This window comes from Podarcis cretensis (assembly GCF_951804945.1).
Source record: "Podarcis cretensis genome assembly, chromosome: 2".
Lineage (NCBI taxonomy): Eukaryota > Metazoa > Chordata > Lepidosauria > Squamata > Lacertidae > Podarcis > Podarcis cretensis.
Window position 1 is genome coordinate 3,916,158 of NC_137171.1, and position 25,290 is coordinate 3,941,447.

A 25,290-nucleotide genomic window follows, 5' to 3' on the forward strand; every position below is an offset into this window, starting at 1 on the left:
AGCACCCTGTTTCTGCTCACCGATTCTGCCTTGCAAATGCTTCCTTCCCTCGGCCCCTGAAGTAGCAAAATGAAACAGGCTTGGAACCCCTTGGGAGGTGTAGTTCCACTCCTAACTTTTAGCCCTCTGGCAACAGCATATAAATTACCTATATATTGTTCTGTTCCCTTTTAATCCCTCCGGTTACCTGTCAGTTACTTCTTATTGTCTGTTTTTGGTTTCCTGTGTGCTTGCTGTCATTCTCTATACCGTCCTCATTTGGAGGGTGTGGAATGTTTTAGAACATTATCTTTAATGGATGAGTCCTTTTGAACAATAGACGATTCTCTCAGCACCCGTCATTGTTTCCTCTTTCTCTTCCCTCACCCCCACTCCCCTCAGAAGTCAGTGTAAAAGCTATATGAGTGTTTAATTATAAGGTTTGGGTACTCTCTTGTATTGCTTATTGGGTATTAGGCCAGACATAGGAAAGATGTGGTTTAAAAATAGACAGAAAGCTGTTTTTATCCAGACTGACCTGACCAAGTTAAATGATCTTAGAGCAGCTCCGTGGTATTATATGGTCATGGAGCTGCTCCAATATCATTTGACTTGCTGAGGATAAAGACACCCTTTTGTCTATTTTTATTTTTAAGTATTCCACCACCAAGAATGTGTATTTATCAGATCTTTCTAAATCCTCACTGAGGAGCACATTAACCATGTCCAAGGCAGTCCTGGATGGTGTGATTATTGAAAAAAATCCATTTAATTTTCACACACTGAATATGTTGTGTGAGAGAGGTGGAAGCTCTGCTGCATTATCTGTTACACCAATTCACCTATAAGAGGTTTAAGATTAAAATCTCTGGAACAATTGCTCCTTCAAAAAATGTTACTGGTCTAATCAGCACATTCTTGTTTTGTTCTATGCAGTCATATGTGAGTGCTGATTCTTTTTCTTTTTAAGTAATGTGGTTAAGTGCTTTACTGCTTATCGACCCACCAGAATTACATTTTTACATGTACATCCCCAACTCCCCTCCATCATTTTGGCTTGCAATTTTGACACATTAATAAGTGGAACCAAGCAGTGGTGTAGCATGAGTTGCTAGCACCCGAGTCCATGCAGAAGTGGGGTTGGAGGGAGGGAAGCGGATGCATGCACGTCACCCAGGAGATTGCAGCCGCAGAGATAAGAAGAGCTGTCGTCTGGAGAGGTCACTTCCTAGTTCACATAGAGGAGCTGTTTTCCACAAAGCCCAGTGACAGAAGCGCACAGCTGTATTGAGGCAGCACCCCTAGCCATTTTGCTCCCAGAGCAATTGCCCCTGTGGCCCTCCATGCTACGCCACTGGAACCAAGGGTTCCATGCTCTTAAACACAATTATCAATGAATGTGCTATCTGAAGGAAGAACTTCATTCTACCACCACATCTCACCAGATACAAAATAGAGCATGGCTGAATGAGAGATCCCTGCAACAGATGTGCATCCTTGGAGGAGGACGTGGGTGTTGCTCCCAGCTGTGGCTGGGATGAAATCTTGAAAGTTCATCTCCAATTTATTTGGGAAGCCTTGGTGAAAGAGGGAGGCAAAACTACCTCCCCTCTTTCATATTTCAGGAGGATGGGAGGGGGAGGCAGATGTTAAAGGTGAGGCAGCGTTCCTCTCTACCTTTCATATTTCCTGGCTACCAGCCTTCATTTCCCATGACCTTTGGAACAACAAGTGGCCATGAGTTTGTGCCCCTACCCTTGAGATCCCAGCAGAAATGGCTGAAATCCAGCTCCCTAAACTTTTACTGTCCATGAATGGAGGAGTCAGTTCAGTCCAGTACTATCCACAAAAACACTGCACGTTTGCCATGTTTGACACTGTGCCATGGCCTTGACCTAGAACAGGCATGGGGAGCATGTGTCGCCCCAAATGTTGCTGGGCTCACTGGAGCTGATGGGAGTTGGAGTCGGACAACATCTGGAAAGGCACAGTTTCCCCATTCCTGGTCTAGAGCCAGGCACACCCTCGGCTAGTAGTCCTCTGGACTCCAGATTTCCACTTGAGTTCTGCATCCTTGCCACCCAGTGAGAGCCTCTTTCTTCTCAGTCAAGGATTTGACTGAGAACAGCACGAATCAAAACTTTAGGGAAACCACGGAGGGAGGGGAAGTCCTAGGTTGACTGATTGAGTGTAAAACCTGAAATGTTGTTGGATTGTTGCTTTTAAAAAAAATCTATAAAATAATAATAATAATAAAGAGTCTCCCCCCTTCTTCTTCTTCTTCTTCTTCTTCTTCTTCTTCTTCTTCTTCTTCTTCTTCTTCTTCTTTGCTAGTCCTAAGCCAGGATATCCCCCACATCTTTGCCCTGACACTTTTTGAGGATTACATTTATTGGACGGACTGGGAGACCAAATCCATCAACCGGGCCCACAAGACCACAGGCGCCAACAAATCTGTATTGATCAGCACCCTGCACAGGCCAATGGATATCCACATCTTCCACTCCTACAGGCAGCCAGATGGTGAGTGCCATGCTCCATCCAGGATGTGAAAGTCACTGTTTGCAGGGAGCAGAGTTCAGTTACCACACAATGTGGCACAGCACAGATGCATTCAGAGCAGAGTGCCAGGCTCATCATCTACAAGGACCAAATGGTGTAAGTGAGGCAAATTAGGGGTAATAAAAGCCACAGGCAGAGCTTTTCGTATTGCTAAGGCCTGAGAGCAAGTCTGACCAGATAAGTTTTTTAAAAGGGCAGGCTGCTTAGGTGGCTTCTTTGGAGATCTGGAAAGTTACTCTGTACTCCCCTTCAGCTTGGGCACAGGTTCAAAGTCTTACTGTAGGCTTAAGCCCTGACACCATGGAGAAAGTGGGCTACTGGGGTAGCTCTCTCTGTTACATTTGCTAGCAAAATGCTGTTATGGATCTTTGCAACCCTCCACCAATCCTACATGATGCCTTGTTGAAAGAGAACTCCACTCCTTAATGAGCCTGCCCCTGGCAAACCCAACACTCAGCTTGTTGAGTCTAGGAGAGAGAGAGGGCCTAGGCATGGTGCTTATATCTGACTAGCTCCTCAGCTGGAGGGCAGGGTGTGGCAGGGTGAGGATGAGAGATGGCAATGTTATTGAGTCTTGACCCCCTGCAGTAGCTGATTGGGTCTGCAGTGGGTGCCTTCTCCCTCCTCAAGTGGAGAGTTGCTGGTGGTACTTACTTAGGATACGTGCACAAGAAAGTGGTCCTCCATCCATTTCTACACTTGACAGCAGAGCATGAGTAACTTCTATTGCTGTAAACTGCGCCTCTTTTCTTTTACCCGTCCAGTTCCGGACCATCCCTGCAAAGTCAACAACAGTGGTTGCAGCAACCTGTGCCTGCTGTCTCCAGGAGGTGGCTTCAGGTGTGCCTGCCCTACCAACTTCTACCTGGGTGCCGATGGCAAGACCTGCATCTCCAACTGCACAGCCAGCCAGGTAATTGGAGCAGCACACAAACATTGGGATGTGCCCTCTCCCATCACCATTTGGTTGCTTTGTCAAGGGACTATCACCATCCTGCAGCAACGTCTGCCGGCCAGATCAAAGCCCTCTGAAGGTGAAGGCTCCGCTCCCTGTGTTGGGCAGCATCAAATTGGGTCTTGTGGCTGGTGCTTGCCATTAAATCCATCTGATCCAGAGTAAGGCGAGATGCTCTTTTTTAAACCAGCCTCACTCGGTTCTCCAGATATTGAGGTTACATGTTTACCTTTTGGAGAGACCTGTGTAAGCCAAAGTATATTTGAGGGGTGGTTGGAAAATGAGGGCGGCTCTACTGCTGTCGCTCACCTGGATCAGTTTCACAGCTGTGGCATGGAAGATGTGATGGGCTGGGGTTTGCTCTGATGGAACAGGGAGAGGCTACAGGGGATGCTCTTCTCCCCACTGCTGATGTCTTGCCTCAGCTTCACGACTTTTTCTTCTTAACCAACAGTTTGTCTGCAAGAACGACAAGTGCATCCCTTTCTGGTGGAAATGCGACACAGAGGATGATTGTGGGGACCGTTCTGATGAGCCGGATAACTGCCGTGAGTGAACAGTTTGGAGAAAGCCCCATGGGTTGGAGAAAATGTTGGTTTTTAAAAAATAAAAATCACAAGGACTGATTGAATATCGTCCTGGCAGAACATTGGGACATGCAGGGAAAATGGCATTGCAAGGGGTAAATTTGTGGTTTGAAGCCAGTGTTGGCCAGTGTGGTGTAGGGGTTCAAGTCTTGGACCAGGACCTGTGGGACCAGGGTTCAAATCCCCACTTGGCCATGAAACTCACTTGGGCCACTCACTGCCTCTCAGACCAGCCTATCTTGCAGGGTTAATTGGGGATTGAGATTGGGGAAGGGCAACCATGTATCCCACCTTGAGGAGGAATCTAGAGGAAATAAATACGAATAGTAAAAATATTTAGAGTAGATGCATTGAAATTAAGGAACATGGCTAACTTAGGTCCATTGATTTCATTGGACTTGCTTAGAGGAGAACTCAGTTGGATACAACCCTGTGTCTTGCATTTTGACCCTGGGGGCTTCTTTGGTAACCCTGAGGGGGCTCCAGTGCCTGGCTGGTGTTTTCTGGGTCTGCTTATCTAATCCCTTGAGGGAGTGTAGAAAAGGCAGCAGGCATGCTTGGGTCCACTGGGCAGTGTTCAGGCCCCTTCCATGCTGAGTCTTCCATGGCCCCCACTCTTCTTCCAGTAGCCTGTCATATCACTTTGAGGTGGGGTTGAGACATCCACAGCAGCTTCCTTCCTTCCAGGTTTGTCTTGATACGTGGAAACTTCCTTTAGGGACAGTTTGCCTGAAATTCCATTGGATGTCTCATGACTTCAAAAGCTCCCTAAAATCTCCACCCAGGGTTTTAAACCAGGGATGGGAAACCTGTAGCCCTAGTGGTGCAGCAATAAAACTGCTAGCACATTTGCAAAGCTTACGCGGGGTCCAAAATGTATGGTTTCAGATTGGATGGGGTTCTGCGTGTTAAGATTCCTGCATTGCATGGGGCTGAACTAAATGACCCTTTGGGTCCCTACAGTTCTGTGACATAATGGGGGGGGGCACAGCACCTGTCATCCTTTGCCATTGGCTATGCTAGCTTGGGTTGATGGGAGTTGGAGCCCATCCCTGCTTCAATTGCATACATGATCTGATTATATTTGTCTTCCTAAGTATATTGTTCTCCTGCTTAGGTGCTGCACAGCACTGACCAGACAGTCCTGGCATATGAGAGATGTGCCGTAGGCCATAGTGATTCTGAACTTATTCTGTGTTGAACATGCCACCTATATATTCCAGTTCAACCAGGCTGCTCTGTGCAAAAAGTATCAGCTCCCCGTGGCTAGTATGAAGCTTAATCCCTCCTAGGTGGGAGAGAGAGAATTCCCTGGGCTAGATTTAGCCATTTTGCCAAACAGCAGTGGAGCCCTGCCAGATTAGGTTCCTTGGAGACCTGTATTAATTTGGGAGTGGACCAGCGTGGATGATGAGTTTGCTGCCTTCCTCTAGGACTCTTTAAAACATCTTTCCACTCCAGCTGTGGCAATTCTTCTCTCCACTTGTTACCAGCTATATAAAGTATTTGCAGATAAAGGAGCAGAGTCCTTGGCACCAAAGGAAGTTGCATGAGAGGGTTGGCTGGCTGGCATAGATGAAAGTGTAGTGTATGGGTCAGGGAGGCATCAGGCCCTTCAGTTTGGAGAAGGGGGTCCTGTGTCATAGAAAGGACATAGGAAGCTAGTACCAGATCAGACCATTTCCCCATCTGGCACCATATAGCCTACTCAGACTGGCAGCAACTCTCCTGCATCTTAGCCAGAGGTCTTTCCAACCACCTCCTACCTCATCCTTTTGCCTGTAGACACCAGGGATCAGAGCTGGCACCTTTTGCATGTTAAGCCTGTGCTCTGCCACTGAGTCTCTGGTCCTTCTCCCAAGGTATCATTGTAATCCCATGTTCCCTTCTCCTAACAGCTGAATTCAAGTGTCGCCCAGGACAGTTCCAGTGCTCAACAGGAATCTGCACCAACCCAGCCTTCATCTGTGATGGGGACAACGACTGCCAAGACAGCTCAGATGAGCACAACTGTGGTGAGTTGCCCAGACCAAAGCAAATGGTAAAGTTATTGTCCTGGCTTGTGTTTACACCATGGCAATGGAGGCTGTTAGGTGACAACAAGGATCTTCATTGAGCCAGAGTAGAAGTAAAGGCTCAGCAAGAGGTGCTGGGTCACTTCAGCTGCAACACTTAGGCTGGGTGACAGGACGGGTGAGACCAGCTGGACTAGAATCAGGAGTCCCCCTGTGCCAAGGCTCCTCGCCCAGTGCGACTGAACTGGTTGTGCTCCACTAAATCTGCCTCTGCCTTGTCCTGATACTGGGAGCGCAACCAGTTCAGTCGCCCTGGGTGAGGAGTCTTGGGGGCAGCGCAGGGGGCTTCATAACTATGAAGTAGACTGCAAGGGGAGAGGCGGGGAGAGAGTTGGATTTTGGTGTCCCACAGGCCCCCCCTTCCAAGGTCCACCACTGGGTGAGAAGGTCAGTGCAAGGAGGTCAAAATTGCATGGAAGCAACAGAGTTGTCCCAATGGCACACCCACCTGCCAAGCTTTTAAAGGCAAGGCAAGCCTTCTCACAAAAGTCCTTGCTGTGCGAGAATGCCAGGAATGCAGAGCCCTGCTTCCTATCAAGAGCAGCCGTGTCCTGGGAGAGTCTCCACCCACCATTTCACCACCCTCTTGCTCCTCCTTGTCTGTCTTATTTAGTTGTCTCCTTCCTTTCCATAGAAGAGACTCAAGGGCAACCTCCAGAATTTGAGACAAAGCAATTAAAATACATGGTGCCTATTAAGAAAAGCTAAGGATTCAGAACCATAAAACTCTAGAGATGGGCAAACCTTCCCAAGCTCTTCTTGGACTTTGAAATGATCAGATATCTATGTATCTATTTCTCTAAGCAAACCAGAGGGCTTTGAAATAATGACCCCCAATCCCTACCAGCCATCTCAGTCCTTCAAAAGCCAAAAGTGCTTCTAGCCAAGGCCCCTCCCCACCCCTAAAAATCCACCTTCTCTGTCCCTTCAAGAAGTAAAGATGGCAGGAGAAGCAGTGCCACTCATGGAGAGGGAAATGATCAAAGGGAGGTTTTCCCTTCTCTCCTTTTTTCTTTGTTGCTCTGATGCTCTACAAAACAGTGTTGAGGCACAAGGCCAAAGGAATCATGGGAGAGGTATTTCTTCCAAAACCTCCTGCAACTCTGGTAAATCTCATGAGACTTCCTGACAAAAACTGGTGTCTTAAGGCTAAAAAGTCTGGTCCTCACTCGTTTAAAAAGTGCTTTTGCTTTCTGCTTTCTTCCTGACAGAGGTGCATGTCTGCCTGCCCAGCCAGTTCAAATGTACCAACACCAATCGCTGTATCCCTGGCATCTTCCGCTGCAATGGGCAGGACAACTGCGGGGATGGAGAGGACGAGAAGGACTGCCGTAAGTCATGACTGGAACAGGATCCTGCTTGGAGCAGGATGAGGGGCATCACTTTGCCCTCTGCGCTCTCTCTAGTTCAGGGGTGAAGAACCTGGGAAGCTTAAGAAATTAGGAATTTGCGCTGCACTTCTGGATTCTGGCTCACATGGAGTGGAGAAATAGAGCTGGGTGCATACTGATTGCAGCTGATGAGCCACTGCAGTGGGGATTGGGAGCCTGTAGTCCTCAAGACCTGGAATTGTGGCTCTCCACATATTGTTGAACTTCAGGTTCCTCATTCCTACTTCGGTGGCCTGTCAAAAGAACAGATGTCCTTGTATGATCAGTACAATAAGCATTTATCTACTGGACTCCAGACCTATGGAATTTTTTATATATTTTGTGTTTCCTGAGTTGAATTTTACAGCCTGCAATAATGGTCATGTGCTTATCGTCCATAATTCAGTTTGCTCAGGTGGTCATGGTGAGGGCAAAGAGTTATGAGGACACTAAAGCCCTGATTTCTGGAAAGCCTGCTCAGTTCCTACTCTGACTTCTGAAATTTCAAAACTCAGTTTAAAGAAAAGAAGAAAAGTGGGATTTTGTAGGGGTGGAATTACACACCTAGTGCGTAATTTGAATAGCACTTTGAATAGCAATATTACAGTATATGTAGTATCCTGATTATTGTAAAGGTGTACCATCATCTTAGTGTTACAGCAGTAAAGCTGGCAGCACATTTGCAGCATGGTTTCAGATTGGGTGGTGAACCACTTGTTGAGATTCCTGCATTTCAGGGGGTTGTACCAGGTGACCTTTGGGGTCCCTTCCAACTCTACAATTCTACAATTCCATGATTCTACATGAGTCAGCCTTTGGTGTAGGAAGACTCCTGCCTGCATTCAGCCCTAGAGCTCCCTCTTGACTTCTGTTTCTGTTGCAGCGGAAGTGACCTGCGCCCCAAACCAGTTCCAGTGTACCATCACCAAGCGCTGCATTCCGCGGGTGTGGGTGTGTGACCGCGACAATGACTGTGTGGATGGATCTGATGAACCCGCAAACTGCAGTAAGGAGCTACTGTGTCAAGGGCTTTTTGGCCTGGGAATGGGATGGCAGGGAGCAGGGTGGCTGATCCATGAGCCCGTAGCTTCTGGCTAGAAAGCCTCTGCCTCTCTGCTTTTGAGAAGATGATGGATTTGGTGCCCTCAGCTTAGCCAGCCATGTGTGCCAAAAATGTTATGGAAGTGCTGTTATGAAATCAGCAAATAAGCTTTCCAATTGCTTATTTGGTGTTAGAGCCTTGTGCAAATTGCATCCTAGGGCAAGGATTTGCTCCAAATTGGATCCATAACCAACACAATCAGATTCTGTTGGGCCCCAACTTCTATCAGCCCCAGCCAACGTGGCAAGAGTAAAGGATGATGGGATTTGTAGTCCATAGCATATGGAGGGTACCAGGTTGGGAAAAGCTGATGTAGAGCAATGGGCTGTACAGGCCTGTCCTACACCCTAGAACACATCCCAGAATCCTCGGCGGCATCACAGTGATTCCTTGGCCAACAAGTCAAATTTAGAAAGGATTTACTAGAACTCAAGTGTTTGAAAAGCAATAGCCGTACAACTTGATTGCTATTTAAGAGAAGGTGTCATTTTCTGGGATCTAAGTTCTACAACAGATTCTGTTTGTACTTAGTGCAAAGTTATTTACATGTGTACTCTCAAACAGCTTTTTATAAGAAAAGTAATTTTCTGTGCTTCCCCTGCCCTTATTTTTGTAACAAATGGTTGCAACAGTGACAATTTTACCTTTCCAACCTTTGAAATGTTTCTCTCTTCACCCTCCCAGCACAAATGAGATGTGGGCTGGATGAGTTCCGGTGCAAGGATTCGGGGCGGTGCATCCCAGCACGTTGGAAATGTGATGGGGAGGATGACTGCGGAGATGGGTCAGACGAGCCCAAGGAAGAATGTGGTGAGTTGTTGGTGCAGTCAACTGGCGAACTACGCTGCACTAAGACAGAGAGTCTGGCTTGCTCCTTTTCCTATAGTTTATGAAAGGAGCTAGAAGTGGCACATTTGCCAGAGTCTTAGAGAGAGCCTGCATAAGGGAAGCAGCACCTTTGTAACATGTGCAAATCAAAATAGGAAGTCCCAAGGTGCAGACCAGTTGCATCCCTTGTCCCCCTCCTGTCTTGTCAAAAAGGAAGTCAATCAAAAGAGGGACTCTAGAGATACTAGCCTTTTTGCCTAAGATGCACCCAGATTGTTCTAAGCCAAGTTCAGAGCTGCAGTCCAGATTGGTCCCTGCCAATCCACTTAGATTAAACAGGGGTTGCCAACTTGATGCCCTCCAGGCAGGGCTGTAGCTAGGAGGTGGTAAGGTGGGCCCCCACCAGGGGCACAGGCGATGGGGCGCAAAATCGGCTAAAATATGTCCATCGATATAAATATTTATTATTGCCTCATAAGAAATGGTTTTAAATAGAGGGTGAATTGAATGGGTGGAGGGGGCAGGGTTGGAGGAGAGGCAGAAAGAAGAGCTAATCTGTCCGTGGCTAGGGGGCGCAATCTGGACAGTTCTGCCAGAGCTACGGCTCTGCCTCCAGGTATTGCAGGGCTGACTAGTGCACCCCTGACCATCGGCCTTGCAGGATGGAGTTGTCTTTGTGCTCAAGCTGCTCTATGTACAAGAAGGCATCCAGAAGATGCCTTGTGAGCAAGGATAGCTTTTTTTTTTGATGGGCTTTATTTTTGATGCTACTTTTATATTTACTGATGTCGTCCATTTCCTACCTTTTCTCTTCCCTATGTCACTTCCTTTGTTTTCAGACGAGCGAACTTGTGAGCCCTATCAGTTCCGCTGCAAGAACAACCGCTGTGTGCCGGGTCGCTGGCAGTGCGACTATGACAATGACTGTGGAGACAACTCTGACGAGGAGAGCTGTAGTATGTGCCCCCTTCAGCCCTTCACTGGGAGAGCAGAATGTTTGCATGTGGGGAGGGTGGCGGTCTTCTGACTTTTCCTGTGGGCTTGGTCCTTGTTGGATGGAGGAAATAAAATTAGCATTGCTTGTAGGAAGAGGACACTTAAATCTGGGTCTTCCTTTTCTATGAAAAGGATCATCCCATCAACGTATGGAAGCAAAAGATGGCCTTGAGGCTGGAATAAACTAGAGCATTCAATGGGGAACGTCCAAATGCTGCTGGACTCCAACTCCCATCATTCCCAGCAAGCAGAGTCGTGGGCAGTTATAATGGGAGTTGTGGTCAAAAAAATCTGGAGGGTCATAGGTTGCCCCCTCTGAATGATGAAATTTCAGAAAATACTGGCTGAATTTCAGGCCCAATAGTCCTGTCTATTCTGGTATAAATAACATTGAGAGGGAGGCGGCCAAGAATTCCACTAAAATGCCTTCAAATTATGTGCCCTAAGCCCTGCCCAAGCCAACAACTATTTACCTTTCGGCACCAATTGTTGCAACCATCTCAGCCTATGGTAGCTGCTGGGGAAAGTCTGGCTTCCATGCAGCTTCCAAACCTGGAGTGAAGTGAGTGTGCAGACTCACTGGTGCAGGACTAAGCCCAGATAACCTTTTAGTTGCACCATCCTAAATTGTCTTCCTCTCTGCTTGCCCTCTACTGTTTCAGAATGCTGGGCTGCTCTCAGCCCCTCCAACTTGTGAGGTCTTTTGGAGAAAGGTTTAGTTGGGGCTGAACTAGGAGGCACTTCCCCATTTTTTGAAGCATGAAAGTTAACTCTTCTCACCCTGCATCAGCAATGCTGGTTTTAAGTATGCCTTACCCTCTCTGATCCTAGCTAAAGTGAGAGGTGCATCAAACAATGGCCAGCCTTTGGCCATCTCCAAGCATGGGAGGGAGTTCATCAATTCCACAGTGCTTTACTGCCATCAGTTGGCTTCTCATCTGCACAGCATGAAAAAGGTGGTCCGAAAGAGAGCTAGCAAGTGATGATGGGGGGAGAGAATCTCAGATGACTAACTGACCCATCATGTGATTCCAGCCCAGTCACTGAGATCTTTGACGGAGCTTCTGTTAGCTGCCCCCCCCCCCATGACTCAGTTGCATGTTTCATAACTTCTAGAAGCCATGCATTCTGTGTATTGGACCCAAGCCTATGGAACTCCCTCCCAACTGAGGTTAGACGGGCCCCCTCCTAGCTAAGAATGCCTTGTTCCAGCAAACATTTTAAGGCAGTGTTTGGTTTTATGATAAGTTTTTATTACCTTCTTACCCCATTTTCTGTTGGCACCACTTAGCAGTGTAAATAATGAAGCAGTATATAAATGTCTTAAATAGAGATAAATTTAATAAATGAATGACTTAGTTGCAGTCATCCCAGGGAGGCCAAATGGCTCCTACTTTAAATCTCATTAGAAACCAAAAAGGCCTCCAGCAACAGATGGTGTTGTTCTGTTTTTAAGATTCACGATGGGTGCCCCACCTCCTCCCTTGCCACTCCCCCCCCCCCCGTAGACTCTAGACATGACTTTCTTTCAGGTTCTTTTGGTTTTTTATTTTATTTTACCATGTTGTGTAATTTGAGTTTGTGCCATTTCACTTCATCTTACGTTTTTCTCCATTTTCACACTGTCGTATCGGGGCTTGCAGAGGTAGGTTTCTGTCGAAAATATTTTTCCTTTCCCCTTTAAAACCTTAACCATGGTAGAAAGAAAGGCTGGGGTGGGCAGAGGTGGGAGGACCATAGTGGTATTGGGATTGCCATGTTATTTCCCATGTATTTCCCACTCCGCCCCCCCCCCCCAAGTAATTGAATGGAGAGGGCTTCTGTGTGTGCTGCTTTGCTTGACTCCCGGCCATCCCTAAGGTCAAAGCAGGCTATAATAATGCCTTCTCTCATTTATCTGCTGTCTCTCTCCTATACCTCCCTTTGATGGATAAAGAGGTTTGCGAACTAGGACACACATCCACTCCAGTTGGGTGAAGTTAGCGTGCCCATCCAGTTTCTCCTTAGCAAGCCATCCATTACCAATGGGAACTGGGTGGGGCTTCCCATGGCATCCCTTAGGGTGGTACCTTGTATGTCTAGATCACTAAAAAGCAGAGGCAGGAACAGGCAGGGTGCTGCCCTGTCAATGCTGCTGCCACTTGCCACTTGGACCAGGCAGGCTGCGCAGTCACCCTGCCATGAGTGCACCCATGCATCCCTACCCTCAGTGCCACCCTGCCCCATCCCAGTAAGCAGGAGCAATGATGGTGTCGAGAGGGTGTTGACATGGCACTGCCCTACCACACTGGCCCTGCCTGAGCAAAAAGCAACAGCGTTAGAGGGAAGGCCATAACTCAGTGCTAGAGCACATGCTCTGTATGCAAAAAGTCCCAGGTTTAAAACCCAGCATCTCCTACACAAGCCTGGGAATGTCTCCTGCCTGATCCCCTGAAGAGAGTGCAACCAGAGAGTGCAAACCGTACCAAGCTCCTAGTATCAATAGTCTGACTCGGAATGAGACAGTTTCCTGTGTTCGTAACACTTGTAATAACATTGATTGAAAATATATTCTGAGGGGCTGCCATCAAACAAGCAGATGCCAAAAGCAAGGTTGCAGGAGAAATGGTCATCTGTGTGTCTCCTTCTCTCCCCTGGAGCATCTAAGTGAAACTCTGCATAGGTCATCTTCGTACAGCAAATTTCCCTGCTCTCCTAGTGACAGTCGCTTAAGTGGGGCAAGAAAAGGACCATGTAACTTGCAGCATGGCGATGCCACACAACACACACTGAGAATGTTTAGATGTTTGGGGAAATAGAGGCGGATCATATAATTGTAGAGTTGGAAGGGACCACAAGGGTCATCTAGTCAAAGCCCCTGCTATGCAAGAATCCTTTTGCCCATTGGGGGGCTCAGACCCAGGACCCTGAGATTAAGAGTCTCATGCTCTACCAGCTGAGCTATTGCAGCTCTGCAAAAGCTGCAAAAGCTGTGATCTAGAGGGTATAAATAAGGTTCCACTCTCCTCCTCCTCCTCCTCTCCCTGCTGCCTGCATCTGCAAAGCTGCTATGGGTGGTGGGAGGTAGGGATGCTTTTTGGCTGTCAAACAGAACTGCCTCATATTTTCCACTCCTGGGATTCCCAGTTGAGACAGAGAGGCTGGGATGGTTGCCACTGTCTGCCAGAAGCTGCTTGTGTGGAGAATGGGGGTTTGATGTAGCCAGAAACCACTCATGTATCCCCTCTTCTTCTTCCCTCACCGCAAGTCCTTTGTGGCCTTTCCTGTGTTCTCTTCTTTGTCACATTGAAGTCAAAAGACACTGGTTTGTTTGTTTGAATAATAATATTTCCAGAGATGCCCTGGGAATAATAGACAGCAGTGTTTAATCCCTGACTTAACAGAAGGTGTTCCTGTGCTCCCTGGAACCTCCCATCTCACCTGCTCATGTGCTCCTTCTGCCTACAGAACCCAGGCCTTGCTCTGAAAGCGAGTTCTCTTGCGCCAACGGGCGTTGCATTGCAGGCCGCTGGAAGTGTGATGGGGACCATGACTGTGCTGATGGCTCTGATGAGGTAAGGAGCAAGTCAGGTGCAAAGTGTTAAGCAATCAGAGAACACCAGAATTTGCCTGCTTTCATTTCTTGTAGGAGCAAACTTGGGAGCAGGTTAACTCTAGGAAAGGTGTGGGGAACTTCATTTGAATGCTGGTGAAGTGTTGCTGTAAATAGGCAGGGAGGGGGCATGGAGGGTATAAGAACTCTTACAGTGAAAAACATGGGATGTTACTGGGTGTTTTAGGTATTCACTTATCCAAATAAGGCCTGCCTGGGATTTGGTAACCCTGTTTCCTTTGCTTTCTCCCCACAGAAAGAATGCAAACCTCGCTGTGATCAAGACCAGTTCCACTGCAAGAGCGGTCACTGTATCCCACTGCGATGGCGCTGCGACGCTGATGCCGACTGCATGGATGGCAGCGATGAAGAGGACTGCAGCACTGGAGGTAACGCCCTTCTTACTCCCTCTTCCTCAGAAGAGGATATCATGCTGGTTTCAACCGCTGTGTACCTGCGAAGCGCCAAGTAACAAGTTACAAGGTTGCTCTCATTTCCCCCAGACTGTATGCAGCCCTTGGCAAGCAGGTGCAGGGTTGCCTCCAGGCTTCAGAGGGCACTAGGCAACACTTCCTCTGTCTGTCATTGGACCCTGAGTGACACTAGTTGAAGGGACTATGGGATGTTAAAAGAGTGACTTGATCCAGGTGTTCGGAATGCTGGGCCAAACAAAATTTCCAAGGGGTCCCCTGCCAGCTGCCAAAGATGCCAGGTGCCGGCACCAGCCCCCCCCCCCCCGATCAGGTGGTATGTGCAAGGAACTGGTTGTGGAACTCCTCACTGCTCAAGATTTAAGACCTCTGAAATGTACTCGCAGCTTGAGTGGGGCTCTCAGTGTCACACCTTTGCAGTTTCTCCCTCCCTGTCCTCGAGGGATTCAGTGCTTTGTAGGAGGAGGTTTTGTAGCTGATGTGACTGGGCTTCTTTCCCCACTTTGCAGTGCGGACCTGCCCCCTGGACGAGTTCCAGTGCAACAACACCTTGTGCAAGCCGTTGGCCTGGAAGTGTGATGGTGAAGATGACTGTGGTGACAACTCAGATGAGAACCCTGAGGAATGCTGTGAGTGCCTCGGCCCCTCTGGGTGCACCCTCTCATACTCCTCCCTGCCTGCTGCTCTGCAGAACTGAGAAAGTGAAGGGCAGCATCCACATCACATGGGGAAGGTCCCCCACCCCCAGGATGAAGATCTTGGGAAAGGTTGAGCCTGAGCTCATCCTCTGAGGCCCTTCTTTGTGTACCTCCTCCGCAAGAGGTCCAGAAGGTGGCAACATGAGAGCAGGCACTTTTTGCAGTGGAATGACCTCCCCAGGAAGGTTCGCCTGGCGCCTTCATTATACACTTTTAGATGCCTGGTGAAAATGTTCCTCTTCAAACTGGCCTTTGGCTAATTAACATCCAATGCCCCTTAAAATGTGTTGGGTGGGGCATATTGTTTTGTTCTTGTTCTTGTTTTTAATATATATTTTGTCTTTTAAAATATTTTTGTGTTGTGAACCATCCTGTGATCTTCGGATGAAGGGTGGTATACAAATTTAATAAATAAAGATAATAAATAAAAACCTATGTGGGACAGTAGCCTGGATCCCTAGACAGCAGCTTCATGTCTTACTGTGTAACCAGATCCTTGCTTGTTTTCTCCAAAGCTGCAATCACACCCCAGGAATGGAGGAGAGTGATGCAGAATGGAGGCGGGGGGAGGCAGAGGCAGGCAGAGAGGCAAGGCCTGCATTGTCAGCCACCCATACATTTCCATGTCCCTCTGGCTCCCACATTCACGCTGACTATTTGTTTCTGTTTACTGGTGCAGTGAAATTCCAGTGTCCCCCCAACAGACCGTTCCGCTGCAAGAATGACCGTGTTTGTCTCTGGATTGGCCGCCAGTGTGATGGAATCGACAACTGCGGTGATGGCACTGATGAGCAATTCTGTGGTGAGTGCCTTTCTTTCTTGCTTCCTCCACCTTCCCTTGGACAACTCTCCAGTCCTATGTCACCTGTAGTAGTGCCAAACCATAGCTGTAACAGCAGGGATTAAGGTACTTATTTCCCTCCTGGTGTTCTTGGACTCCCAACTCCCATGAGCCCCAACTAGAACGGCCCATGGTTGCATGGAGATGATGGGAGTTGTAGTCCAACATCATGTAGAGAGGCACTTTTTCCCCATCACTGTGCTAATGCTTCTCTGAATTAAAATTATGGTTTGCTTTCATATTATGAAAGAGTAAGAATTACTCACATTTCTGGAATGTCTCTGTGTGGTTCATCATTTTAAGCATGCCCAGAGCAGTGACTCATGCCGAGGTGCAACAGGCATGGTTCTCTGTAGGCAGGGCTACTCTGTGCTGTCTTTCTGACTTGAATGGCCCAGTCACATCTCTAAGATTCAGTATCCTGCTCTTTTGGGCGGGAGGGGGAATTAAAAGAATAGGCAGATGCTAACTTTGACTTCACAACACAACACAACACACTCTCTTCGCTTCTCACTGTCATCTCTGCACCCTCTTAGACTTGCCAACCACCAGGCCCAGGAGCTGCAGCCATGAGAAGAATGAATTCCTCTGCAAGAGCGGGAAATGCATCAGTTCTGAGCTTCGCTGCAACTTCTTTGATGACTGTGGAGACGGGTCCGATGAGGATAGTTGCTTGCCGGGTGAGGGGATGAATCGCTGAAGCACCATGCATACCTTTGGGCAAGCAGAGGAGCTGGTGTTTTGTTTGGGGGGGAAGTGGAGAGGGGGAGCATTATAAGCCCAGTATGACCAGCTTATAATGAGGATGTATGTGGCTTGGCCGATCACAAACATGCTCCCAATCTTCCTCCTGCTGTTCTCTTGCCTCTTGCCATTTCTGCCTACTGATGCAAGATTGTCTGCTCCCGTCTCCTGCCTTCAGATCTCAAGATGCCAATTGGCTGCAAGGCCAATGTGACCATGTGTGGCGAAGAAGCCAAATGTGTCCAGACCCCCACATCTGTGTATTGCACCTGCCGCCCTGGCTTCCAGAAAGTGCCAGACAAGAATTCTTGCCAAGGTATTGGGCCAAAAGACAGGTTCTGCCAAGGCCAGAAGTTAGCTGGCCACTAGCATGAAGTCGCCTCAAATTCTTTGTGAGCCCCTTTGAAGTTGTCTGTGAGATTCAGGTGAGGGAAGATTGAAGAGCGAGATCTAAGTGTGTTCAGTAAATAAAGTTAGGGAAGCAACTGCCTCAGCATTACATAAAAGGGAAGAATGCATCCATAGCTGTGGAGGGGGAAAGCACAAGTGGCTGATGGAAGGCAAGGCAGTGAGTCAGGCCTCTGGGCAGAACTGCTGTACTGATAGACAGCAACAAATGGGCTGGTGGCATTCGCAATCTGCCAGGCATGCAGGGGCTGCAATTTGAGTTTATTGCATCTTTCATCCTAGCTCCCTGGCTAATGACAGTGACTGTGGACAAGTCAATTTTTGCAATCCGCTATAAAGCAGTAAATTAACACCTGATTGGTAGGGAGCTGCCCAGGGCGAATGCCACCCCAAATCCTAGTGATTATGAGATTCAGTTTGATGAGAATGACGAAGAAGAAGATGATGGTGTTAAATAATTATATATGAGCAAATATTGCCTACAACCATAGCATCCTTTTGTAGTGCTTGTACAAAAATGGCTTTGAAAAGACAAGGTCCCACTTTCAGGCTCCTACAAACTAACAATAATGAGATGAGCAGAGCACAGAAAGGGGGAAAGCCAGAAGAGGGATCCTGGGTGCGTTGCTAGGGAAAGTCTACAGGCAGGAATCTGGTTTGGTATCATGTTTGTGGACATTCTTCTGGAAATCTAAATGGATTTTTCTGTTTCCTCTTTTAAAAAATGCATCTTCTTAGCGGAATTGCACCCGAAGGAAAAACATTGTGCCAGAATTGACCCTAAAAGATACACGATAGTACTGGATAAGCACACATCTTTTGCTGTAGTTTTTTAAAAATAGGTTTTTGCAGTGGGTGGAATAGGGGAAAAATATATTTTGCTCTCTACAATTGATGCCAAAGTCACTATGCAGTTGGCCCATGTTCTTCAGCCTTGAGTCCCCAGATGCTCTTGGGACTACAACTCCTATCTTTCTCCAGGCGGCTTATCCAGCGATCAGGTATGATGGGAGCTGTGGTCTGACAACCCAGAGTTAAAGAACACTTCAGTAGGTGATTCTAATAACCATAAGCAATTCTGTTGCAGAAGTGTTCATCTTGCACATCTGGATGGTGTTGGGACCTCGTTTTGGCTTTTTCTATATACTGCAGAAATTGCTTCTATTTGACTGGAGACGATGGCAGGATGGGACGTGTGTGCTGCTGTTTTGCACAAAGACATCATTCTACAATGTGGTTATTCTCTGTAATTCATCTTCTGGCATTTGCCTCCAATAACCTTGTATATGTGTCTCCCTTACTCTGCCCAGATGTTAATGAGTGCCTGAACTTTGGGACCTGCTCACAGCTCTGCAACAACACGCAAGGCTCATACATGTGCACTTGTGCCAAGAACTTCATGAAGACCCATCACATGTGCAAGGCAGAAGGTACCAGTGAGCTTGGCTGATGGGAGCTTTGTTGCAGAGGCAATGAAGGGTGTGGGTGTGGGTGTGTACACATGCTCATGATGTTTAAGAGACACATGCTATAAGGCGTTGCTTAGCGTAACACACAGCTTCAGGCATGATGCCTCATGGACAGACACTTCTGGCCAGAATCTCCAATTCCTCTTCTTTCCAAGTAGATTCCTTCAGCTGGCCAAAGACTCTACCTGCCACCCCAGTCCTTCCTCAGCTTTGCTCCTAGTTCAGTGGGGAAAGGGGCTGTAATTTATTTTTACGAATCCTTTGACCACCATTGAAGGAGCTGCAGGGGAGCCAGCTCAGCAGGGTGAGGCTGCTGCTTGAGGCAGCAGAAGCCCCCCATGGGTTTCCCACCTGCCCTCCTGCCTCCGCTACAGTGGTGCCAGTTTCAGGCCAGATCCCACCCCAAATTGCCTCAAATCATTGTTGATGGTGGTGTCACTTCTCCACCAGCGGCAGATGTGGCAGGGCAGAGCAGCCCTTCCCCTTTTCATCTTAGGTGGCGAAACAGGACACACCGCCTCTGAACTGCAGTGATATATTTCAGTGGGAGTGAACTAGAACCAACCTTAACTCTCTCATCAAAAACACTGGGAGTTGGGAGTCCTTCATTTTGGCTGGATCATGTCCAGTGGCTGCTTTTCCTACCCCCACCTACCTTCCCAATAGGTAGGGGTCAAAGATTACTTAAAATGTATGCAGTTTTTAACTGGATTGGGTTGTTGTGTATCTGCAAATTCTCTTTGAGCCTGGGGCCCTAAGAATGACCCCCCACCCTCCCATTTTCACGTCTGTGATACATGCTCTGACAGTCATGTCTGCTTTCGTACAAGGCCTTCAGTTCTAGGCCACATCCAAAGATGCTCATGCGTGCAAGTCAGTGGAGCTTCCCCAGAGTTGACTTCGCTGGCAGGTGGACGTCTCAAGTGAGCATGGGGTTTTAGATTGCAATCACGGTGTGCATCAAAGGGCCTATCTAGACTTCCTTTTGTGTTGTGTTTCTAGGCATGGGTCTGGGCTTTAAAGCTCCATTCCCAAGGGGTTTCTTTTTGTCCTGGTGCTTTACCTGGAAAACCCATGTTTTACTGCTCAATGAGAGCACTGGCCTGTGCCTGAAAAATGCAGTGCAAAAGGATCTCTGGATGAGCCCAAAGTACAACTTGCCAAAATAAGACAGAGTACGTCATATTGGTGCCTTGCCAACTGCATTATCTTGCCTAACAAACTTCCCTTTACATCACCCTCCTCTCCTCCAGCTTGTTCTCTTCACTGCAGTGAAGTCCCCTCCCATTTTGATACTCTTCCTCTTCCTCTCCAGGGTCTGACTACCAGATACTTTACATTGCTGACGACAACAAGATCCGCAGCATGTACCCCTTCAACCCCAACTCTGCCTATGAACCTGCCTTCCAAGGGGATGAAACTGTCCGCATTGCTGCCATGGATGTGTACGTCAAGGGCAACAAGATCTATTGGACCAACTGGCACACAGGGCGCATCTCCTGCCGTGAGCTGCCATCCTCTGCTGGCTCTAGTGCCTCCAATCGCAATCGACGGCAGATAGATGGCGGCGTCACCCACCTCAATGTAAGTGGCAGGCTTTGCCCATGAGATAACACAGCTTTGGGGCGGGGGGGGGGCACTGGAACTGAGGTTGGCCAAACTCTCGGTGCTCACCTTGCTTCCTGCAGATCTCGGGGCTGAAGATGCCACGGGGCATTGCCATTGACTGGGTGGCTGGGAACATTTACTGGACAGACTCGGGGCGTGACGTCATTGAAGTGGCACAGATGAAGGGCGAGAACCGCAAGACGCTCATCTCAGGCATGATTGACGAGCCACATGCCATCGTGGTGGACCCGCTCCGAGGGTAAGACAAGACCCACCACAGCTTACTCTTGCAACTCTCTCTTCCCTTCCACACCTCACAGCATGGCTTTCTCTTTCCAGCACCATGTACTGGTCAGATTGGGGGAACCACCCTAAGATTGAGACGGCGGCAATGGACGGGACCCTGAGGGAGACGCTTGTGCAGGACAACATCCAGTGGCCAACAGGTCAGTCTGGTCGGGGTGTGTGAGTGTCGAGCCTCACTCATGCTGCGCAGCCATGCCCAGGGCTGCCTCTTTTCTGTATCAACACACCACAGTTTCATTGATAGCACTGGGCAAATTTCCCAAACGTGGGAACGTCAGAAGTTGCCTTGTGGCTGTTAGCTCATCTCCTTACATTGCCTCCTGTTTCTTGCAGGCATTCCCAAAGCTTTCTGGCACAGGAATCTCTTTCCCAGTTCTGTTTCCTTAGCTCTTAGCTGGACCTGACCCAGGGATTGCTAGCAAGGGATGATGGGAGTCATAGTCCAAAAACAGCTAGAGACCCAAGTTTGGGAAACCCTGTCTAGGGGAAGGGCTGCTTAGTCTTTGACTGATACACCACCAGAGAGATTAGGAGGGTTGGAAAGTCTCAGCTCCTCTGCTTGCCCTGGCCGGACATGTGAAGGCCAGCCTGGCGGGGCGGGGGGGGGGGCGGGGATGTACACCTTTCTAAGCAACAGGCTCCATATCCTTTGGGAAGCCCACTTCATACTTTTGACACTTAAGGCATATATATGGTCCACAGGTCACCATTGATACTCACTCATAAATTGCTGTTGTTTGCCTGCAGGTCTGGCTGTTGATTACCATAACGAGCGCCTGTACTGGGCTGATGCCAAGCTCTCAGTGATTGGCAGCATCCGGCTCAATGGCACTGACCCAGTGGTGGCCATTGACAGCAAGAAAGGTAGGTGGTGGGTGCAGGGGGAAGAAGCTTTGGGGAAGCCATGGGGTGGTGCTGGTCTCGGTGTGCTCAGTCCCTCCATAGCTCTTCCTCCACCTCTAGATCTGTGTTCCCAGTGCCCTTTTTTTGCTTTTGGCAAAAAAATAAGGAAGACCAAAGGGGCAGCACAGTGATCATGGTTAGTCCCCTTAACACAACCCAAAGCAGCAGCTGTAGTGCTAGACCCACCACCCTCCCCCCTTCAGTCTCCTTCCACCTCTTCCTAGAGAGAGGCATCTTGGTCCCATTGTAGTATTGCAGCTGGTGTTGAAAGAATTAATGCTGAGAAGAGCTTGCCACTTAATGGGCTCATTATTAAGGGAACTTGAGAGTGTTTTTATCTGCCATTCCCACAGGATTCTGAATCCCTTGCCTCTCCACAATGCCCAAAAATGGGAAACATCTTCTACCTGCCCACCCCTCCACAGCTCACCTAACTGAACTCAAGATCCTTCCAGTATCCTGAATTATGTGTCCATTAGCAGAGCTGCACAGCCAGTTTCTAACACTGCTTCCACCCCCCTTCTACCCCAGGGCTCAGCCACCCTTTCAGCATCGATATTTTTGAAGACTACATCTATGGCGTCACCTACATCAACAACCGCATCTTCAAGATTCACAAGTTTGGTAATGGGTCCGTCACCAACCTTACAGCTGGACTCAACCATGCCACCGATGTGGTGCTGTACCACCAGTATAAACAGCCAGATGGTTAGTATTGCATGTTGGGGCATCCAGCCTTCATACAGCTTAGGTAGGTTGCAGGTGGGTGGGGCAAGTGTTGGACTAGGAAGCTCATCGGTGTTGGGCTGTCCCGCGAGGAAGCTGCCTCTGCAGCTCCCTCATGCGCTGGAGCCTAGTGGAGGAGAGCCATGGCAATGCTGCCGCCGCCTCTCCTGCCCCCAGGTCAGGCATAACCTGGGAGTGGAGCTCTGACATGGCAACACTGAACCATTGCCAGAGCCCAGCAGAGGAGAGGTGTAGCGATGCTGCTACCTCCTCTGCCGCTTCCAGCCTCGGATCAGGCCTGACCCAGGAGTGGAGCTGCGGCCTCCTCGCACACCAGAGCCCAGCGGAGAGCATCCCTTCCCCAGCCATGAGGACAAGGAGGTGCTGCCACTACCCCAGCCATCAAGGCCTGGCCTGGACGCAACTGCCCTCCTCACAGCTCCAGCCTCAATGAGGGAGCCTGTCATGTGGGCGTCTAGTTGCGCCCGCTCAAAAAAATGTGCCTGGGGCAGCGCCGCTCCCCCCCCCCCCAGTCTAGACCTCTGCTTCATAGCAAAAGAGGGTAGGAAGTCATGGTGAGGAAGTCATGCTAGCCCAACTTAGGAGACCCATAGTAGATCTGAGGTTGAAGAGATAATATGGAGATGTCTTTGTGAGTCTGAATCTTTCTTTTAGACATGGGAAGGAATAGAGATGACTGCCCAGGCAGGTAGCCAAATCTGCTTCCTTGGGGACTTTCCAGCAATGGTTGGATTCCTGCCGGGAATGCAGGTGCATGGCTGGAAAGTGGACAACAGAACCGTTCGTTTTCTGCAATCTGCAATCTGCTCAGTAACATGATTTTGCCTGAATGGATGCTCCTCAGTCCAACTTCATAAATCAATTAACACAGCAGACACAGCAGTTAGTTAAACTGGGGGCTCTTGGTGTTTGCAGTTTTATGATAAGGGGACATGATGGCAAACTGATGTAGAAAATATGGCAGGCATTGGCAAACTCCAGCCCTCCAGATGTTTGGGACTATAATTCCCATCATCCCTGACCACTGGTCCTGCTAGCATCTGGAGGGCCGGAGTTTGCCTAAGCCTGAAATATGGCCCCAGTGGTGACTGAGCCAGGAGAGAGCAGGCTGGATAGCAGAGGGGCCATTCAGAAACCAGGTGAGGAAGAGGCAGTTCAGAGGCTGGAGAGTGCAAGCCTCTCGTAAGTTCTCTTTCAGACCATATTTTGAGAAGCAGAGGGGCTGCCATCCAGCAACAGCCTCTGCTGAACTCTTATTGCTTGGCGTCTTTCCTCTCCAGTGACCAACCCCTGCGACAGGAAGAAATGTGAATGGCTCTGCCTCCTGAGTCCCAGCGGCCCTGTGTGCACCTGCCCCAATGGCAGGAGGCTGGACAATGGCACCTGTGTGCTCGTCCCCTCACCTACCGTCTCACCTGTAGGTAAGTGCTTACACACGCAGAACGAGGCACTTCCTGCCTTCCTCAACCATACTGCTTTTGCCCTCTGTTAAAATGCCTTCTGTTTTTAACCCCTGGCCCAGGAAGTGAAATCTGCACTTCGTTCTTTTCAGTTGACTGTCCTCAGTTCCCAGTGCTGGCAGCCCCTGTGACCTTGTGAGTCACCATCAGTTTGTGTCAAATATACTGGCCACGTTATGCCTTTGGCTGCCTCTGGGTTCATATTTCGGAAGCTGGGCACACACTTTGTATGAGGAAGCTCCCTGTTCCGGTCCCTGGAATTTCCAGTTTAAAAAAAGATTGGGTGATGTAAAAGACTTCTTCTCTTGAGACCCCAAGAAGCTGCTACCTGTCAGAGTAGACAATACTAGGCTAGATGAACTTTTTCTGCTCTCTGAAGATCCCTCTTTATACATGCACTGGCGCAACTGGAACCCACTGTGTTGGGTTTTGTCCGAGTGGCTGGTGTTTATTGTTCTTCAGGAGAAGCAACCAGGAAAGGCAAAAACATAGTGCCAATAGCTGCATGGAAATCTGACTCTGTTCCCAGGGCAGCAACAAGTCTCTTTCCTGCTCCAGTTTTCACTCACATCCTTTTGTCTGCTTTGGAGAATAAGTGATGTTAAGTTCCTTCCTGCTTGTGGACTCACTCCATGCAGCTTACACACTGAAAATCCTACAGAGTACCCTGATGAAAACGAGAATGAAAAACTTCAGGCACATAATTAAAATGAGCAAATAGGGATTACATCCTACAACCAAATCAGCAGTCACCAATCACTTTTTAAAAATGAAAAATAGAGGAAGGAGGTTGAGACTGAAGAATTACCTGCTTGGGCAGTGCATCCCAGTGGATAGGGACCACTACTGAAAAGGCCCTGTGCTGCTTGTGAACACACACCTTGCCGCAGGGCCTCTCTCGCAGATATTGTAGGACATGAAATTCCCATTATACAAGGAAGAAAGCTGCCTTTCACCACATCATAGTATTTGTCCATCTAGTATTGTCTGCTCTGCCTGGTGGTGGCTCTTCAGGGACACACAGAGAACTTTCACTTGATTCTAGTATCTGATCTTTTAGTGGAAGATGCCAGGGGTTGACCCTGAAACCTTCTGCAAGCAAGGCATGTGCCCTTCCTTGAACCAATTGCCATCTGCCCTCCCCACAACATGGGAGAGGTGAGCTGCTGTGAACTCCCTCACAGATTCTTGCTTAGATCCAGTGATTCATGCCTAGCCAGAGGTTGGCTTGCATCATCGAGAGGTAAATGCAGGAATTATTACTTGAGGGCTTGTACAGTAACCAAGGGATACAATGTAAAATTCATATGCATCCTGGGGCTATTCAGTGTGAGACTGAAACAAAACTCCCACCATATAAACACTCTTTATTTTATTTATTTTTGCTTTTCATAGACAATACCTCCTCCCAAATCTATTGTCTCCTTTGGAGATGGGGGAGGAATAGACAAATTCCTCTAGACTTCATTGTCTCAAGCTACATGAGCTATTCTCTTGTGCTCTCCAAAATCCCATGTACATTGATGGCTCTTGTCGGGAATAAATAACACTGAGTAAGTGAAGTTAACTCATTATTAGAAAAAACCAAGGCCAGCTTAGGAGTGACAAGCCTAATGAGCACAGCAACTC

General features: G+C 48.5%; 1 protein-coding gene across 5 annotated transcripts in view; it reads left to right on the forward strand.

Moving 5' to 3' along the window:
- Positions 1 to 25,290, forward strand: part of LRP1 (LDL receptor related protein 1) — a 317,944-nt gene that overhangs the window by 279,715 nt on the left and 12,939 nt on the right. For all 5 annotated transcript variants that reach the window (XM_079967068.1, XM_079967067.1, XM_079967069.1 and 2 more), the window contains 21 exons: positions 2,314 to 2,502; positions 3,306 to 3,454; positions 3,951 to 4,044; positions 5,982 to 6,098; positions 7,370 to 7,489; positions 8,412 to 8,534; positions 9,315 to 9,440; positions 10,298 to 10,414; positions 13,902 to 14,008; positions 14,303 to 14,435; positions 14,987 to 15,106; positions 15,855 to 15,977; positions 16,553 to 16,696; positions 16,939 to 17,076; positions 18,479 to 18,598; positions 19,953 to 20,221; positions 20,326 to 20,504; positions 20,585 to 20,691; positions 21,299 to 21,415; positions 21,986 to 22,162; positions 23,482 to 23,622. In XM_079967068.1, coding sequence (XP_079823194.1) covers positions 2,314 to 2,502; positions 3,306 to 3,454; positions 3,951 to 4,044; positions 5,982 to 6,098; positions 7,370 to 7,489; positions 8,412 to 8,534; positions 9,315 to 9,440; positions 10,298 to 10,414; positions 13,902 to 14,008; positions 14,303 to 14,435; positions 14,987 to 15,106; positions 15,855 to 15,977; positions 16,553 to 16,696; positions 16,939 to 17,076; positions 18,479 to 18,598; positions 19,953 to 20,221; positions 20,326 to 20,504; positions 20,585 to 20,691; positions 21,299 to 21,415; positions 21,986 to 22,162; positions 23,482 to 23,622 — 2,910 coding nt within the window. The remainder of the gene's footprint in view (positions 1 to 2,313; positions 2,503 to 3,305; positions 3,455 to 3,950; positions 4,045 to 5,981; positions 6,099 to 7,369; positions 7,490 to 8,411; positions 8,535 to 9,314; positions 9,441 to 10,297; positions 10,415 to 13,901; positions 14,009 to 14,302; positions 14,436 to 14,986; positions 15,107 to 15,854; positions 15,978 to 16,552; positions 16,697 to 16,938; positions 17,077 to 18,478; positions 18,599 to 19,952; positions 20,222 to 20,325; positions 20,505 to 20,584; positions 20,692 to 21,298; positions 21,416 to 21,985; positions 22,163 to 23,481; positions 23,623 to 25,290) is intronic.